The following is an 18,539-nucleotide window of genomic DNA, read 5'->3' on the forward strand; positions in this document are numbered from 1 at the left end:
TGTCTCCTCTCAACCTTTGTCCAGACTCTCCTCATTATATTTGACACAGTGCATCATTACATGCTCAGCATTTTCAGTTATACTACCATGAGCAGATACTTGTGAAGTATCTATTGAATAGAAAGAGTCTTATTTACAGTAAACTTTACAGTTTAGTACTACATTATATTTCAGGAGGAAATATACTACATTTTCCTCTACATTTGTTCGACAGTTAAAGTAAATTTTCAGATTAAGATTTTACACATTTGTTAAACTTAATAACCTTGTGACCCCACACAACAAAGCAGTGTTGGGGCCTCTTGCCACATCGTAGTAGTTTATAATAGTTTCTAGCAGTTCCACCAAAGACTCATTTCCCCGCTAAACCTCTCACATGATTTTATTTATTTTATTTTCCATTATATACCAAAATAAAGCAAAAGTCTCTTTTTTATCTAATTTATGTTTTTAGTCCACTGGACTAAACCACCTAAACCATCTGTAGCCTTAATAAAGCAGTTAAAACTTTGGCTTTAACAGCAACAACAGTACATTTGGTAATTACTGTGCACACTGATGCTTCAGTATTAACAATTGAATAATAGCATATACAATAAAATATCTGTCACAGGGACAAAATGAGTTCCTCAGTTCTGTTCTTTTAATTATGTAGGACTTCTCATGCAGGGCGTTTACTTGTATTTTTAGACTGATGTACTGTATTGGTACTTTACCTTAAGTAAAAGTAAAAGCATGAATACTTCATTCAGCACTGCAAATGTATTATTATTGTAGCTGTTATATAGAATACACCATTTTCTATGCCATTTACAGACCAGCACAGTGTTGCATGAGCACTTCTCATGGTGGAAACACATCAAAGTGGGCTATAAGATATTACTGGCTGTTTCCAACAGTTTCAGTTTGGCAGATAGGGTTGTGAAAGTAAGAAGGAAAAAATCTTGCAGCTGCAAATCATGTGAATGTTATTGGAAAGAGATCATGCAGGGGAGGAAACAGATGAAATGGGAAACTGCTAATAAAAGTATTTAATTGATGCACTGCACCTTATGTAAAGTTTACTCACAGCAGAGCTACCGGACTACACACCTGCCCTAGTAAGGAATCAGCTTACTGGAAGAGGTGGCTGAATCAAGAATGCAACAAATGATTTGCTGAAACGATCTTCTTGGCTTAATATGTTATTAATCTGCATGACCTTTGTGGATAATCCCGTTCTGTTTGTCATCACTGTCGCCTAATTGAAGTCCAGAATGACTGCAGGAAATCCCTGCTGCAGATCAAACTGTCATCGCACTGAATTCTTTACAGTGTACTCATGCAAAACCCAAAGTACAGATTTTAATCATTAATACTTGAGTAAGAAGATCGCTCTGAGAGAATACTGAAGTACAGCAATATAAACTCTGTTGTATTTCACTCTGACACTGATGAAAGAAGTTCTGCCAGTGTTTACAGGAGTGTTACTCACAATGTAACTAATATATAATACATACAGCACACTACACACAGGATCATATTTATTCAGCAAAAAAAATATTAGTCCAAAATAAATGCAAAAATTCAGAATAAGGTCACATTGCATTGTTTTATTTGCATTCAATGTAAAGTTCTTTACATATCCTCAGTAAATTGAGGGTACAATTCAAGTATTAACTTATAAAATCTTACACTATTTCACATAAAGCAATGCATAAACACAAGGGAAGCACATTTAAATTGAAATATACATTAACTCCACAGTATTTGAATATTAACATTCCTCTATGAAATACATTCAGCAGAAAAAATACACTCTAAATACCTCTGGTGTTACTCTGGAGCTCCCTCTCATGGTCACACTAATACAGTTCAATTCTTCCACATTGGTCTACAGACTGACTGTGCAACTCATTTATTTTACTTTCAAAGCTGGTAACCACAACACCTTAGAGTCTCTCGGGACAGAGCGTGTTAGTACTGCATTCATATACTGTGGCCATGAGTTTCCAAATGAGAATATAACAAGAAGGAATGGTCACTTATTATAAGTAAACAGGAGAAAGTTTATGATATTTTGTGCAAAATCACAGCATTAGCTAGCTTCCATTTGAAAGGTCAGACCATGAACACACTGGTCAACTGTGACCACAAGATATTTTGATTGAATTCATTTAACATTTCTAAAGTGGGCCAGCCAAGAAATGTCAAAGTGATGTCTGATGTGATCGGCTCCACCATCACAGCCACAAAGTAAGTTCCTTCCAGATGTGGGACTCCCATGCTACATGCCTTCGTACGCCAAGTTCTTGGTATGTTTATTGGTACATCCACAAAATACACTATCAGTCTTTCCCTCAGCTCAAACGTGGTTGACTTCATTCTTCTCCGAGCTTTGGAAGGAGGTGGGCTCCCAGCGGCCTAACATGTTACCCCTAAGGCCTGCCTGGCACTTAGCGATGAGGTAGATCTTGCGTAGGACGGTGCGGCGCAGCAGGATGTAGACCCAGGGGTCGAGGATCTGGTTCCACGTGGCCAGCCTCACGCCCATCACCATCAGGGTTTTATAGTTGGACAGGTCCTCTCCGATAGAGCCTGTGTAGGAGCGGATCGCTGACATCAGGCCCAAGATCTGCAGGCAAGAAACATGTGGTTGGGATGATTACGTGATGACACTGCACTGAAGCTACAGTTACTCAAAAAATCTCAGCTTTGCACTGTAACAACAACAAACAGCTTCTTAAAGTGTATTTTTTATAAAAACACAACAAATGGATGTTCTGTATAAGCACCCATAGAAAAATATTATCAGGCAGGACCGATATTGATTTTTTTCTGGTCTGAAAAATGTTAAAAACATGGCAGAATCAACATATTGATACCAGTATTTTTTTATTACTTTAAAATTTAGCAAATTACGATTGCTTTATCAGATGCATATTAAAAATCAAGTAGGGATCCACAATGATATCAGCACGTCATTGGTATCAGCCGATAAGGGCTTAAATGAAATAAATGAAATCAACATTTCTGCCAATATGATAACATGACACATGAATTATGCATATGAGACGTGAACCGTTGACCAAGTGAGTTATTCTGAATGTGTACATTGAATGTATGCATCTGTTAGTGGGCCATCACAATAAGAGTAGGCTTACAAAGACATTACTTCTACTACAGTAGAGACCTAATGTTCTCTGCAATTAGGTGAACAAAGTATGAGCATATATCAGCCAAAATGAACTGGAAAATATCGACATATGGCATATTGGATATTGGCAAAAATCCATTATTGTGCAACAATAATAACAAATGTTTATTGTGTAACTTCTGAGGACACACACACACACAACAGCTGGAGGGGCAGCTGTTGTAACAACAGGGGCAAAGAGTGCAAGCATCAAGAAGACTTGGTGGGAGTATAAATGCTGCAGGTATTGATCTGCTCAGTTAAAAAATGCAGCACAATCTGAAATCAATGTTTGTCAGTAGAGCCTATCTTCCTGCTGATTGCACACTGGATGCATTACTCATCAAAGTGATCAATGTGTTATCATTAATGTTGTAAAAAAAAGTGCCTTTAGTCATATTTGAGTAAAAGTAAAGATATTATGTTAGCTTACTTTTTTGACTTTGTAAAAGTGAAAGTCAGCCATACGAATGGTGTTTGAGTAAAATTTTCAAAGTATCTAATAATAATAAAAAAAATGCTTAGTTACGTTCCATCCCTGGTTTTCATTATGATCCTAGTGAATTGACACTGATTAGAACTGATTTCTTATTTATTTCAGGTCTATTTGAGTCCCGTTCTTTGACAACTATTGTTTCCACAACAAAGTCAAGTGGAAAGTGAAAATCTTTGAGAAATGAAATAAAGAAGCTGACGGTCTCTCTGGTCCTTACCAGCGTGCTAATGCATACATATGAGATGTAGCTGCTACAAACCACACACTCAAACTCACGATGTTTGTATGTTTTTTCAAAAAAGGACAACAATATGTAGCTAATTTGAAACAGATGTAAATCTTTTTCACAGCAGACATTCTGACTTATCAAAGCAGGAAAAGCACAGGTGGAATTAATATCATTAATGATGGGTGCACTGCATTTTGGTGAGCTTGTTCCAAGGCTGTGGTATTGTGCATGCTGACCCACTGACAGGGCTTACTGGGACACTATTGCGTGACACAAGCCAAATATGGGCAGTAAAAAGTCCCTGCACATCCACACAGGTGTTTTCAGTCACCCTGGTTGATTAGGACAGTATGCTGTCCCTAAACTATATGCACAAATAAGAAAATTAAAGTTGTTCCGCCTTAACAGGTGCAACAACAAGACAGTGAGGGGGCTGTCAATCAAACACTGTGAACACACTGTCCTGAGGAGAGCTCAAATCTCTAACCTGTGTAGGTGACCTATTGATGACTTGTATGCTTCCCCCTCATTGCACTTTCTGTTACTCACCAGCAGAGGACTCCAGCAGATGCACGAGGTGACCATGATGCCGACCAGCTGCACCACCATCTCTATGTCATGGGACTTGGCTGAGTGATGGGAGCCGGGGTTCCTCCTGAGCCGAGCGAGCACCAGCGTCAGTCCACTGATGGTGTTACACACCAGCGCCACTGCTAGTGAGGTCAGACCCAGTCCGGAGAACAGCACCACAAACGCCACATCCACCACCCCAGTGTCACTGAGCACGTTAATGAAACACCAGGTCCCTGGCTCCTGATAGGTGTAAGAGCCCAGCTGGAAGCACGGCAGCAGGGCCACACACAGAGCTGCCAGCCAGATGACAGACAGGCAGATCTTTGTGCGGGTTTTGGTGACCAGGGAGGAGTGCAGCAGCGGCCTGGTGACACCCAAGCAGCGCTCAGCGGCCATGGCACATCCCATGAAGAGTGGGCACAGGCCGAAGAACACCATGCTGCCACCTAGGAACTGACACATCCTGTCAGAGGAGTTGAAGTCTTTGGGGGCCACACCTCCAGAGAGGTAGAGTCTGAGAACCAGGACACCAGGGATCAGGTGGCCAATGAAGTCTGTGACCACCAGTGAAGTGGCAAACAAAAGGAACGTGGCTTTGGTGCGCCGGCGCTGACGGTAGTATGCACTGACCAGGATGAAGAGGGCCACAATGTTGGAGATGATGCCCAGTGTCATGGACAGTATGACGACTATGACACCACTGGTGGTGGGCTGCAGCAAGGTGGAGTTTCCCTGCTGCGACAGTTCTTCGACAGCCACCCGGGCCTCCACCTTCCCTGCGCTGTCATTAGAGAGCCGAGGGAGGAGCGGGGAGGCTGAGGAGTTGTAGTGGCTCAACGCTAACATCACTGAACACTGAAGGTCATGAGGTCCATAGTTAAGGGAGGCTGCAAGAGAAAGAAGATTTGTAAGTAAATGAGCCGTGGATCAACAAAACTGTTGATTTGATGATTTGCACATTTGCACATGCATAGAAGTGAAAATTAAAGGAAAATGATGAATAAATGAGTGAAGGAACATCAGGAATGCAGATGTTTCCATGCAGACTAAATTAAGAATGGTGTGAAAATGATAAGAATGGTGTGAAATCCCTCCACACACTTGGAGAATGCAAGCAAGAGCTTTGAGGCTGTTCTGGCAGCTCTTTAAAGATCTTTATGTTGTCTCTTCATTTAATTTGCGACCCAAACAGTCGGTATATTTTCTTTTAAGATTAACGACTAACTAACGATGTGACCAGTTTGCCTGATGGACTCTGATCATTTAGGTTTACTTTGGCTTGAGGTCAAACACACATCAATACACGAACATAACACAGTTACAACACACAGTATGGTTTATTGATGTGTATATTGTTATATTGTATATTGTTTTATCATAATCATATAGAGGATTTTTTCACTATCAGGCAGTCCTTTTCCTTTTATCTAAACTGATCTTACAAGGCTGCAAAAGTGACATTTTGATAACCGTCTCAGAAATGTATCACAGTATCACAGTGTTATACAATTAAGGAAGGAAAAAATGTGTTCTTTTGTTCAACAGACACTTTATCATAATTTACTAAAATATTGTGACCTGACAGACAGGAAACGTGACACATACTTGAAATATTTGTTTTAATGACACTAGTATGGTAGAGCTCCAATCCCTAGATAAGCAAATGGTGTGATCACCGCCAATTTTCATACCACAGTAGACCATGAAACCAGTTTACTGCGGCAACCCTACAAGGCAATTACCAGGGTTTCTCCCCCAAAATGAGTTTTTGAGAAAACTAACCGCTGACAATGTCTCAGATCTGATTATCATGGGGTCTACTGTGATGTGAATCAAATGTAGAAAACCTAATAGCTGACTTTCTGCACATACACAGATCATGTCATGTTATTTGTTTGATTTATTCATTCATTATTTATTATTCATATTTATTCATTTTAGAAACATTATAGCCCTACTGTCCATCCCCATAGGCTACAAACTCTCACTTAACAAGTTGGCAATTTTGGACAAAATGCCATCATCCAACTTTTGCAATGTGTAAGAAAGTATGAACAGGACAACTATAATAAAACAAAAGCCTATAAATCATATTTATCAAATCATTGTCAGATGTTATACATTTAGGCAATCTCTTTATTAAACTTTATTCTTATTTATTGTTAGATTTCAAATGAAGAAAAAATGACTTACCACTACCCAGTTCAGATATCTTTCTCAGTCCAGCTGATCAACCAGTAGACAGAAGCAGATGTCCACAGACAGACAGACAGATCTATGAAATGATCCCAGCAAAGTCCACAAACAGATGAAAAAATGTCTTTTTCTTAAGAACAGAAAGCATCTTTCCTTTTGGTAAACTCCAAGACATTAACGTCCTCTGCAGAGTATTTCCCATGTCTCAACGTGTCGGTGTGTTTCATGGCAGTAAAGTGTCCCCTCTGACACTCACATACCGAGCGGAGGTTTTATAACGCTGTGTCTGTGTCTCTGCTTTCAGTGTGTGTGTGGGCGTCTCTGCTGCTGTGCTGTGCTGTGCTGTGCTGCGCGCCTCCTGAGTCAAGTTCACGTCTCAGCCCTCTGCTGCTCCTTCTGAAGCTGTCTGTGTTTACATTAAAAGTTCAGTCATTCAGCAGCACTCTTTCATTTCCTTACTCACTTCATGTGTGTCACCTACATTTCTTAGAAATTATCTCAAAACGGTCATTTTTTATCTTTAGGCAGCACATTGTGCACTGCTGAGATTTACATTGCAGCAGATATTACAACTATATTTGTCACCTAATGTCACCATAATGTTCAGACTTCAGATCATGACTCTGCTAACAAGATTAACATTGGATTTTACTTCTTGGAGGGGTGAAGACATTGTTCAGCTTCTTGTTTTCTGCAGACTGGATCGATGTGAACAGATTCAGTTTCTTCTACCCCCTTTATTTTTTTTTGCCGTGCTCGAAATAAACTGGGGTATCATTTATCCATAAAGATGCAATGCATGATATATATATATATATATATATATATATATATATATATATATATATATATATATATATATACACATATATATATATATATATATATATATATATATATATATATATATATATATATCTATACATATATATATATATACACACACAGATATATGCTGTTTATCAGTCTGTTATTAGAAAGATTTTGTTTTTGTTTCATTTCTCAGAATAAATGTCTCCATCACAAAGGAGACAGATGGAAAGAAAGAAAGGTTATGTTAAAGGGGAACTATGTAGTTTTGGAAAAATAAATTCAAACTTAATGTTTGCAATAGTAGTAATACAAACTCAGATTATTATCATTTTTTCCATAACTGAATAAACAAGCTGTTCTCAGAGGAAAATAAGGTTCCCAGAAAAAAGGTGGCAGTGTCCGCCCAATATGTAGTAAGTACAACAGTATGAAATTGTGTTCAGTTGATGAAGATTTTCCTCATCTTCCCCAAAACTACCTAGTGCACCTTTAAGTTAGATTATGAGATATTTGTCTGCATTTGTATTTTGGACCCACATACCTGAATATTATGGAAGCTAATAGGAAAAGTCAGATTCACAAACACGAAAGATCCAGATGTTCCTCAAGGACTCTGATGTTAGTCCTGAAGGTTTTTGCAGCTGCATTATGGAAAACATGTCAGTTTTTCTTCTGTTTGTTTGACATTCTGAGCAGGAAAACCATGTATGTCTAGTTTTGGTCCTGGCTGCATATGGGCGACAGGTGGTCATGTTTGTTTTAATCTTACAGGGGAAGCTGGCAGCCCAGCTGGACACATAGTTGCACAAGTTGTGGTTTGGAAAGTTAATGCAACATCTCAAATTGGCTGCTGGTTCACAGGATGGAGAGAGGAGGTCGGCACTGACACATACATTGGTTTTAAACTTTTTTCACTAAAGCAAGGTATGCTTTAGGGCATGGCTACCTTATGATTGACAAGTTGCAAGCACCAGAGCCCTTGAATAGAGAGAGTCGCAACAACGGAAGTTCAAAATGCCAATCGTCATGTGATTCACAGAGACTTCAGATAGTTCCAGTACGTTCTAACATCCGATTTAAATGCATGAATACAGAAGAGACAGAAGTACGATGGTTTTTGTAGTTAATACATGATTTATTGATTTACAGTACTGGTCTGGTAGTGTTTGCAGCTAATCACCACTGCTTTAGAAAAAATGGTCCACTGGAGTAAAGGGATATGACATGACTCTCTCTACTCAATGGCTCTGGCTAGCCTGTCCTTGGGTTCTTAGTCAGATCCACTCACAGTATCCTCCCCAGCTCCACCCTTTCCAAATATGGTCTGTTTCGGCCCCAAACTTAAAACAGTAGTCCACAAACCAATGGGTAATGTCACGGTGGGTTCACAATTTGTTTGGATGGAGAACCACTTTCCTGATCTTTACTTTGAGTTGACAGTCATGCTCGCAGCTCTGTCAAGCTTTACTTAGGTACAGCAGTGCTTTGAGCTAAATGGTGACTTCAACATGCTAACATGCTAACAATGCTAATTTGGAGTTATTTTGTTTACCTTGAGTGGCGTTGTTTAACATGTTATCATGCCAACTTTTGCTAATTAGCACTTGACACAAAGTAGCCTATCGCTGAGGCTGATGGGAATGAACAGATCTTGATGATGGCGCTGGATGAAAAGTTTCTAATTCAAGGAACATGACCATTTGTGGCAAATTTTACAACAATTTTGACGATACTTGATGAAATATTTCAATGAAAACAGCCATAATAAAGGCAAAAAATACCTCAAAATACCAGCAGCATTACAGGAAAGTCAGGGGGTTATCAGAGTCATTAGGATTCATTCTTTGGGGACCACGAATGTCTGTACTATGTTTCAGAGCAACCCATTCAGTAGTTGTTGAGATATTTTAGTCAGAAGTCATTTGGACAGAGCTTTGACTCTTTTTCACATAACAGTTAAAAGACAGTCAGTCAAAACAGAAGCAGTTCTGATCAAACCACTGTTTATTTCAAAGCCCATGGAAGGAATTCAGATAGAACAGACATGGCAAATTAGGGAGTCCGTGTTGAATTAAACTGATTTCTATTATACTGGAATGATGCATTTATTTTATGAACACATCGGTGTGTTTCAGTGTGTGCTGATCTTGGACTAAAGAGCCGCTAATCAATCTCTGATTGTCTTCCTTTCCCAGCGCCCATTTAGACTCTTAAGTGCAACAATCAAGCGTTTGGCTGCCATGTGTGTTTTTCCTGCCGTTCTGACAGAAGACCCTGTTGCCCCCATTTTCCTCATCAATTGCTCCAACAAATGGTGCCATTTGGCCTCTGCAGCCCATTGGCTCGTCCAATACTAAGTCTGGGGTTTATGGGTTTTAGGCTCCTACACCCCTTCCACTGACCACAAAGAGTACAAAACCCCCCGACTGCATACCTGATGACCTTTGAGCATTCTTAGATGAAGGAGCTCTTGAGATTAGAAAAGTTTAGGGTGTGATCGCTATCCTTTCTTGAAGTTTGAAAAAGAAAAAGCCATGAGTTTTCTTGTTGCATGTGCACACAAGTATTTCATCTTGGCTTCAAGACTCAAAACTCTCCCACCACAAATGTTTAACGGTTCGTTACATCTCCCGTTTTGCCAAAAACCGTCTGCAGAGCACATGCTTTTATGTCAGTTAGATTTCTTACCATTTGAGAAGCTTTGAAGCTGACAAGACTTTGGTTTGCCAGCAGGCTAACTCTCAAAAATGATATCAAATATTTGAAAATTGTTTTGATCTTATTACAGCAAGGGTATTCAGATACAATGGTTATTTTCACAAATCCAGCGTGCTAGTTTCAGTCAAACAACGCAACATCATGTAGATGCATTCAGTGTAACAATGGTAACCAAGGGGTCACTTGCATGTGCATTCCTCATTGACATTTTAAGGAGATGCTGGTTATTATGAGTGGAAAGCCACATGCTATCTGTCTGGGCGCCTCAGAAACGGCCGGCCAGAAAAAAAAAACAGTGGAATGTTTGCATGAGAATATTTAGCCGAGGGAGGCGAACCAGCTGTCAAGGAGAGAAACAAGTTCAACTACTTTGAAACACACACTCCTTGTAGTGCAAATTGTTAAAAACTGCTGTCTGGCTGGAATCCAGAGGTCATTTCTAATATTCAGTTACTGTTTTGCCTACTGTATGTCTCTGGGAGAGCTTACTGTGGCAAGAGAAACAGAAAAGTCTCAGTATGGTGAAATCCAATAATACTCACTATTGTCAACATTTAAAAAAAAGCATTTAAAAGCAAAAAAGTGCTTAAACTGTGTTCTCCGGGTACAATAGTGAGATATCCGGTGATGCAACACAGATTTCAAGTTAAAGGTCAAGGTTAACATTTTGGGGAAAACAGTGCAATCATGCTGTTTTATTGCAGAACTGGAGTTACTAAGAAGAGGCAATAGCAGGGCCTGCCTCGCAACAGTCAACACTGTACAACGGCTAGAACAACAATGATAGCGATAACGTGACAGCAAATACTTGTCAACCGAAGCCAACAACACTGAGGACAACTTGGTTGTTCAGGATGATGGTTTGTCAGTGTTTTCAACAGTAAACTAAACAACGTTATGCCTATAATAAAAATACCTGCACAGAAACATACCTGACCTGTTATAGTCACTGGAGCGATTGAGCAGACAGAACAACAGTGTTTAGACAGAAGCGCTTCAGTGGATTGGCCCATTCGGTCTTCTGATGTGACATGATGTGAAAGAAAACAAAGGCTTCAATGTTTCAAAGGGATGTGTCAAGCTCAAGGTCCTGGAGCACATCACTTTAATTCTGAGGTGTTTTATTTAGACCTCGCAGAAGCTTCACCAGACCAAACATTTTCTCTTTCAGTGCTAGAACAAATGTCTTAGTTCAAGTTTGGCCTTGATTTGTTGGGCTTTTTCCAAACGACTACATTTAGCAAGATATTCAGAGCCATTATTCTCAGTGAACCTAGGACGATGATTGTGGTGTTCTTCATAAAAGCTTTAAATGGGAAATTAAAGAATTATCATTTATGCCAAACAAAGAGTTGCTTGATAGAAAAGCCTGGATACTACGAACTAACCAACATGACACAGTGCTATCCCACAGCAGAGCGGATTCAAACAGGTTTATATCATATTCAGTGGTGGAGGAAGTATTCAGATCCTTTACTTAAGGAAAAGTATTACAACACACTGTAAAAATACTAAAGTCCTGCACTTAAAATGTAACTTAAAGGGTTACAGCTGTTTATTTATATGTTGAGCTCCAGAAATGTTTTGTGAGCTACAAAACTTCCCCCGAATTTCCATTGGCACAGGGGTAAGTAGATAATGACTGTATTTTCCTTTTTGGGGGAACTTATTGTACTTTAAAAGCACTAAATGCTATAAAATGTCCCCTGTGACTGTAATGCTATTATACATTAAATCATTTGATTTTTATTTCTCATGTATTAATGTGAAATCAGGATTTCACTGTTTTTTACCAGTAGTTTGCATTGCAACTAATGTTTATTTTCATTATGGATCAATAGGCTGATTTCTTTTCTCGATGGATTGATTGATTGCTTAATTTGTAAAGCCCAAAGTGAAACCTTCACAATACAAAATTCATACCTATTAAAATAAATAATACATTTTCTGTCAATCGACTTAGTGATAGTTTAGCTAACTGTTTCAGCTGTACTGGTGAACATCATGTACAACATTATCAACGCTTCATATGTTCAGTATGTAAAAACCTTAATATGTAAAGTAACTGGTGACTAAATGTGGTGAACGTTACCTGGCAAGCATCGACATGTTAGCAATGACATTGTAAGCATGCTAATGTTAGCTCAAAGAACCAGCCTGAGTACAGCCTCACAGAGCTCCCAGCATCCTGTAGACTTTCTGTCCAATAAAGCTTTTTTTCTTCTCATATGCAGTCTGTCAATGGGCTCCACTCTGAACTGTCACTGTATCAGAGGTGTACACAAGAGAATGATATCACTTTCTATTGATCAGTGCAATGTAATAGCAAAAAATAGAAATGTCTAAAAATAGAAAGATATGATTACATTCATACATGGAAAATGGAGAATGGTTTAAACTCAAATGAGATGTCTTACTGAATGACGTCTCTTCCTCTGCTATACATTATCACCATGTTGTGTCTACTGCTGCCATGTCCGTGAAGATTTTCAAACAAAGGTCAGTGGCTGGTCGAGGATCTGACACTATCGTGCACAGTGAAACAAATGTATCTGTGAAGTGCTCTCAGGCCTAAATGCAAGATTATCAATTCCTTTCTTTATCTTTGTTTCTTCAGCCTTCTCGTAAATTGTTTGACCTTCAGGTCAGTAAAGTAAAACAGGACAGCAAAGACAACGACCTAACAAGGCATCAGTATTATCTGCCTCCAGAGTGGATGATAAAAAGGCTAAAATGGATCAGTATGTCACAGTAACTGGATACTAGCACTAGCAGAGCCAACACAATGTGGCTGTTATGGGAAAATTTATGATCACTGTCAGGATTTAATTGTTGGGGTTTAGGAAGCTGGAGGGAGAGGAGCACTCCATGAAATGTTAAGTAAAAAAGGACACAAGAAATTACAGTGATTGGGACGCCAGCCTCTGTGGCCATCCAAACACAGACATGCATGCTGTTTTAGTACAAGTACAAGCACAGGCTCTCTGTCTGCTGCTTGGCTTGTGTTCACTTTCTCCTTTATTCATTCCCTTATCCTGTCACAGACCATCTTCTCAACTGTGCACAACAGCTTCATTTGTAATAAATCAGACAAAAGATTTGTGCTACTAGTTTTCTGGATGTGATGCACGGTAGCGCACATTTGATTGAGTGCTAAAGCTTAAGCAAAAAATCAAACATCAGCCTTTTAAAAAAACATTAAGCACAGAACAATCTGAGCTCTCTGGACTCTAATTTCGGTAAATGACCATGCCGTATATTCCCCTAGATCAGAGGAAGAACACTGTGACAGCAAAGGCGTTAACATTTTTCTTTTCACAGTTAACCTTCAGTCCAATGTCATGATGTAATTCAGCAGCTTGGAAGTCTGCAGGTGCCAGGAAACACATCCAGAACTGGATCTCCAGACAGTTTCTCAATCAAATGTATTCCTGAGATTTCTGTGAACTGGAATTTCTTCCTCTTCTTCCTTCCTGTTGTCTTTGCAAACAGTAAAACCGGAACATTTCTGTGGCTGTTTTACTCATAAATCATTTCTGTCGCAGCGAAAACCAATGACAGTTTTCCATATCAGTGTTTAATGGTCTACATCTCCCCTACACTGCATCGGCCAAACTAAACCCATGTTTAGTCAATAACAGAGTCCTCTTATACGATAAATCTGTAAGGGGACTCTGGCTGTCTCCATCTGTGTTGGCTAATGTGCTTGGCTTGTGGTGAGGTTTAAATTGGATGGCCATTTGCCTTGACATAAAATGTAGGCCTGAATGACAATGAAAAACATAAATTCTTCGTGTAGGACATATTTCTTTATGTGCTACTTGATTAATATGACTTCCATATTCCTATTCCACGACAATTAAAACAAAGAAAACGAAAGACACACACATTTTTAAAGCCATTCAGCCTGTTTAGTAAAGAAATAAGCTGGAGGACGTAGCACAGGGAACGGTCTGATCCATGACAGTGCCCACAACCAAACCACATTGGCCGTGTGCTTAGTTGCTTTGCTGATGTCTGCGGTAATAAAAGTGAAGGGCTCGCCTCTGTGTCGTGATTAATGAGTGGCCCTGTCAGTGTAAATGAAAGAGGGGAAGTGGTAATTAAAGTGAATCTGCAGCGGAGAAAGATTTAAGAACCACAGCCCGCTAATCAAATCAGCAGGGATGCTATTAATAGTTGATTGTGACACAAGCGCCCAACACACCAATCAAGTCACACACATTAACCTTTTCCCTGAAAACACCAACAAGTGCTTCAGATGTGCCCAGAAACAATGTGTTACTCTTTTCATTCTGATCTGATTCTAGGCTTGATTTCCATTCAATACTATTTGCGATGGCAGTATTTACTCAGCGCTGTTTGTTAAGGGAAGTGAATGCTGTCAATTTAATTGGATCTGGATTCATTCGAACTGCTCTTTTCTGCAGCTCATAATCCCGATGGCCAATAGAGTAATGTGCTGTATGTCCTTCACCGTCTTAAAACATTAAAGTTTAAGTTGGACATTTTTAGAAATACACTCATTTGCATTCTTGCTAAGAGTCAGGTGAGAAGATCGATGCCACCCTCATGTTTGTATCAAAGGTAACCCAATTGACTTTCCATCACCTGTTGCCTGGCAACTACTCAGTCAAGAAATAGTCTTCAAAAAATTTGTGAATTGTCATTTTTATGCTTTGGTTTTTGAATGTATCACATGAACAAGATATAATGAGTTAATTAGTGGGCTTTAGAGGTGGTGGCAGCAGGGTCATACGCAGGGTTGGAGCTGCAGTGGTATTTAACAGCTTAATATAGCTTCATATTAAACATACAAACATAAGATTGGTATTGATCTTCCCGCCTAAATCTCGACACAAAAGTGAATGTGCATCTTTGAAAATGTCATCTAGTCCTTTAAATTCAAGTTTTCCTTGAGGATTTTGCTCAGTGAAGCATGTTATTGATAAGAGACAGGTGGGCTCGAAGGTACTGTATCAACACAGAATCAATTCAAATCAAATTAGTAAGAGAGGCTGACAGAACGAAACAAACTATCTAATGAAGACAAATTTAATCCAGTCCGACACAGGGAAGCCATTATTTGATTCGCAGAACCACATGGTGGTGAGCCAGGGGAATGAAACCAGGACCATTATTATTTCTGTTTCTGACTCGTGCCACAGTAGCAAGTGAGAAACACTCAAACTGTGTCCACAAATGCTGGGTGGCATTTAATAGAGCACAAATGTTATCACATTTTCTTCCCTGCCTGGCTAACTGGCAATTCCTGTTTTCCCACATCATATGTTTCATCTGTCAGAACCAAACCATGGAAACTACGTGACCAGACTGATGAAGAAATCATTTTTGACCAACCGCATTCAATCCAGAGTGATACTGTGGCCATTTGCACCACATATTTGTTTAATTTCTCCTTGTTTCTAAATTTAAATTCAGCTGTTTGACATTCTTTGCGTGTTTGCGTGTATGATTTTGTGATGGAAATTTTCTCTGCCTATACAGCCAGCAAATGGAGTTGTGTAACCATGGCGTTAACATTTAAGAATTTACTGCGCATCCTTCAATAAAACCTCTTTATCACAGGTTAGATTGATTTTTAATGGCAGGTCACCATTGAAGAATAGATAAAAGTGACCAGTTTGGAAATAGGCAGATGGTTATTGATCAGGTAGCGATTAACCTTTGAGCCTGAGGAGAGGATCAATTATGTGTTGCTGTTACTCCTTTAAACTGGTCTGGACTGAGGATGTTGAGGCCATCCATCTCTTCACAACGGCTCCTTCCCTTCATTTCATTTGCATTTCATCATCCTTCTTGCTGCCATGATGAAATGTGAGTGGTAGCACGCTGCAGCGAGTGTTTTCGTGGATCAAAATGTGCTTCCTCACATAAAGTACTGAACTCAAACAATAACAGGAGCATCTCACAATGTTCATATTTAATAATAAATGGTACTGTGGGGTTTACCTGATTAGGAAAGGTTTGTGGAGAGCCCTGCATTTGTCTTCAGTCTGAGTGGTTATGCAGGGATGAGTGTACAGTACAGTATGACAGATTTAGTGCAGGCCGCTCTGTGCAGCTGTGTGACGCTACAGGAGACAGGCGGACAGATAACTCACACTCCTGACCTTAACACTTATGCTGCACCACAACACTGAACTTGCTCAGCATAGTTCTCCCAGAGGTACACAGTGTACCTTGGTGACACAGCGAATATAACATGCCAGCTCATTCATTCTGGTAATACCGCTGATAGTAAATCATGCTTTGTTTACCTCCAGTCTGACCGCTACTCTGCTCACAGATTGATGAAGATGTTTTTTTCTTATTTCTCAGATGGGCTTGAAACTGTCATGACTCTAATAAATCAGAATCAGAATCAGCTTTACTTCATATATACAAGTACGAGTATCTGTACACAAGCAAGGAAACAGAAACCAGTTTTCTGTTGAGCCTAATGTATTTAGACAGAAACAGACATACAGCTAAAAATAATAACAACAAAGCTGAAGTAAACAAACATTTGACTATTATATACACATAAGTAGGTTACAAAAGATATTATAATATAAACAAAGTAGAAAGCGTCACTAAACAACAACATACAGCGTTGACTGTTTCTGTAAATTAAAATAAAAAATGAAAAAGAGTACAACAGTGTAATACTGTAGAGCCGTCCTTTCCTTGGCCGTGACGTTTCCAGTCAGGATGCTTTCTATTGCTCCTCTGTAAAAGTTGATGATAATTTGGCTTTTAACAGGGTCATGATGTACTGTACTTGTTTAAAAAAAACTATATATATTTTAGAAAGTAAATCGATTCTCTAAATTGTGGCATTTTTAATTTGTTGAAATAAATAATCAGTTAAATTAACTCCAAAAGTGGGACATTCATTCATAATAATTCATAATTTAATTTAACACAGTTCCAAGCAGATAGAAGAACAGTGTTTATTTACTTGCCAACAATTATAACTCATGTAAAGTGTCTGTAACTGATCAATAAACAGAGCAGCAGCTCTTTCTCTCTCTATACAACTCCTTGCGCCCGTGGATGCAGGCATACAAATGTGGAACAACAATCTGTAGTTGATACAACAGCCCAGATGGTGAATACTGTGGCTGTCTGCTTCTTGATGGTAAAAAAGTGGGGGACAATGTTGATTTGCACATACTACCAAAATTGTAGTGATCGTTATACTATTATGTAATAAATCATTCAATTGTTATTTATGTCAAAGCAGAACATAGCAGAAGCAAAACAACAATCTGTGGTTGATACAACAGTCAGAAGTCCCCCAGATGACACGTTTTTGCAGACTTTTGTCTTTTATTTTGGGCTCTAGGTGCAGGCAAAATGTTGAGAAGTTTAACGTTGTTCATTTGCATACATTGCCAAAGTTATAGTGATTACAAACACGGTTGAAAATGGACAAAGTGCCTGTTTAAGGACAACGCTGGTAAATTAAATATCGTGGATAATTATAGACCTCTTACCCCTGCAAGTATTCTCTCTAAAGTGCTGGAAAGAATCCTGGTAACAAAATGTTTGTTCCCACTACTGATAATCAGTTTGCTTTTAAAAGCTCTAAAGGAGATAGTTGCTAAACAGTGGAAGCCAAACTTCTACTGTATGTATGTGTTTTATTGATGCATCCAAGGCCTTTGACAGAATGAAAAATGATTCCTGAAATTGTTTGCTAGAGGTGTTCCAAGTAAAACACATATCTTCTGGTGTGCCCGTCAGACAGTGCATGTTAAATGGGGCAATGTTGTTGTTTCATGTAAGCAATGGGGTTTTCTCTCCTATTTAGTTCAATGTGTATACGAATATCCAATCAAATCAATGAGTGTAACAGGCTGCCCTGTTGGAAACTCATCATCAATCATCTTATATATGTCAAGGACCCAATAATATTTAGTCCATATAGAGCTGGGCTGCAGCTCTGAAATGAAGTTTAAATTGAACTGGCAACAAACCCTTTGACAAACACTGAATTTGGAGCTTTCCAGGCCCCAGAGGGAGATTCCGGTTTTGCCCTTTTTACTAATCCAGCCTGAGTAAAACCAAAATAACTTCACATCCCCCTGACTCACCAGGAGATCTCACCTACACTAGTACACACTGTACACCGATTTGAATTCGTGAAGGTCGTGGTACAGTTAATCCAAATCATCTGGAGGGTGAATGCAGGTCATAACATCACACAACTGGATCAATAACAAACACAGACAGAATTTGTACATAAAGTGAAATGAAAGTCTTCAATTATCGTAATAGTAGTGACACTGTTTTCTCAATATTCCAGGTTCCCTGAGGGTCTTGTTTGTTTC

At 39.1% G+C, this 18,539-nt stretch overlaps 1 protein-coding gene across 1 annotated transcript; it reads right to left on the reverse strand.

Annotated features, from left to right (window-relative positions):
- Positions 1-1,572: 1,572 nt before the first annotated feature.
- LOC140997835 (prostaglandin E2 receptor EP1 subtype-like) lies at positions 1,573-6,861 on the reverse strand. Its single transcript, XM_073467886.1, has 3 exons — positions 6,667-6,861; positions 4,450-5,360; positions 1,573-2,614 (listed from the first exon to the last, which is right to left on the reverse strand). Exons 2-3 carry the CDS (start codon positions 5,317-5,319, stop codon positions 2,345-2,347), a joined length of 1,140 nt encoding a protein of 379 aa, XP_073323987.1. The 5' UTR covers positions 5,320-5,360; positions 6,667-6,861; the 3' UTR covers positions 1,573-2,344.
- Between the last annotated feature and the right edge of the window lie 11,678 nt (positions 6,862-18,539).

This window comes from Pagrus major, chromosome 1 (assembly GCF_040436345.1).
Source record: "Pagrus major chromosome 1, Pma_NU_1.0".
Taxonomy (NCBI): Eukaryota; Metazoa; Chordata; class Actinopteri; order Spariformes; family Sparidae; genus Pagrus; species Pagrus major.

What these genes read in the sequence shown, in the direction of transcription:
- LOC140997835 (XM_073467886.1), bottom strand. Translation starts at nt 5,319, where the DNA reads ATGTTAGCGTTGAGCCACTACAACTCCTCAGCCTCCCCGCTCCTCCCT. An exon ending in TCTGCTGGAGTCCTCTGCTG is followed by an intron (nt 2,615 to 4,449) that starts GTGAGTAACAGA and finishes TCTTGCCTGCAG; the next exon opens with ATCTTGGGCCTGATGTCAGC.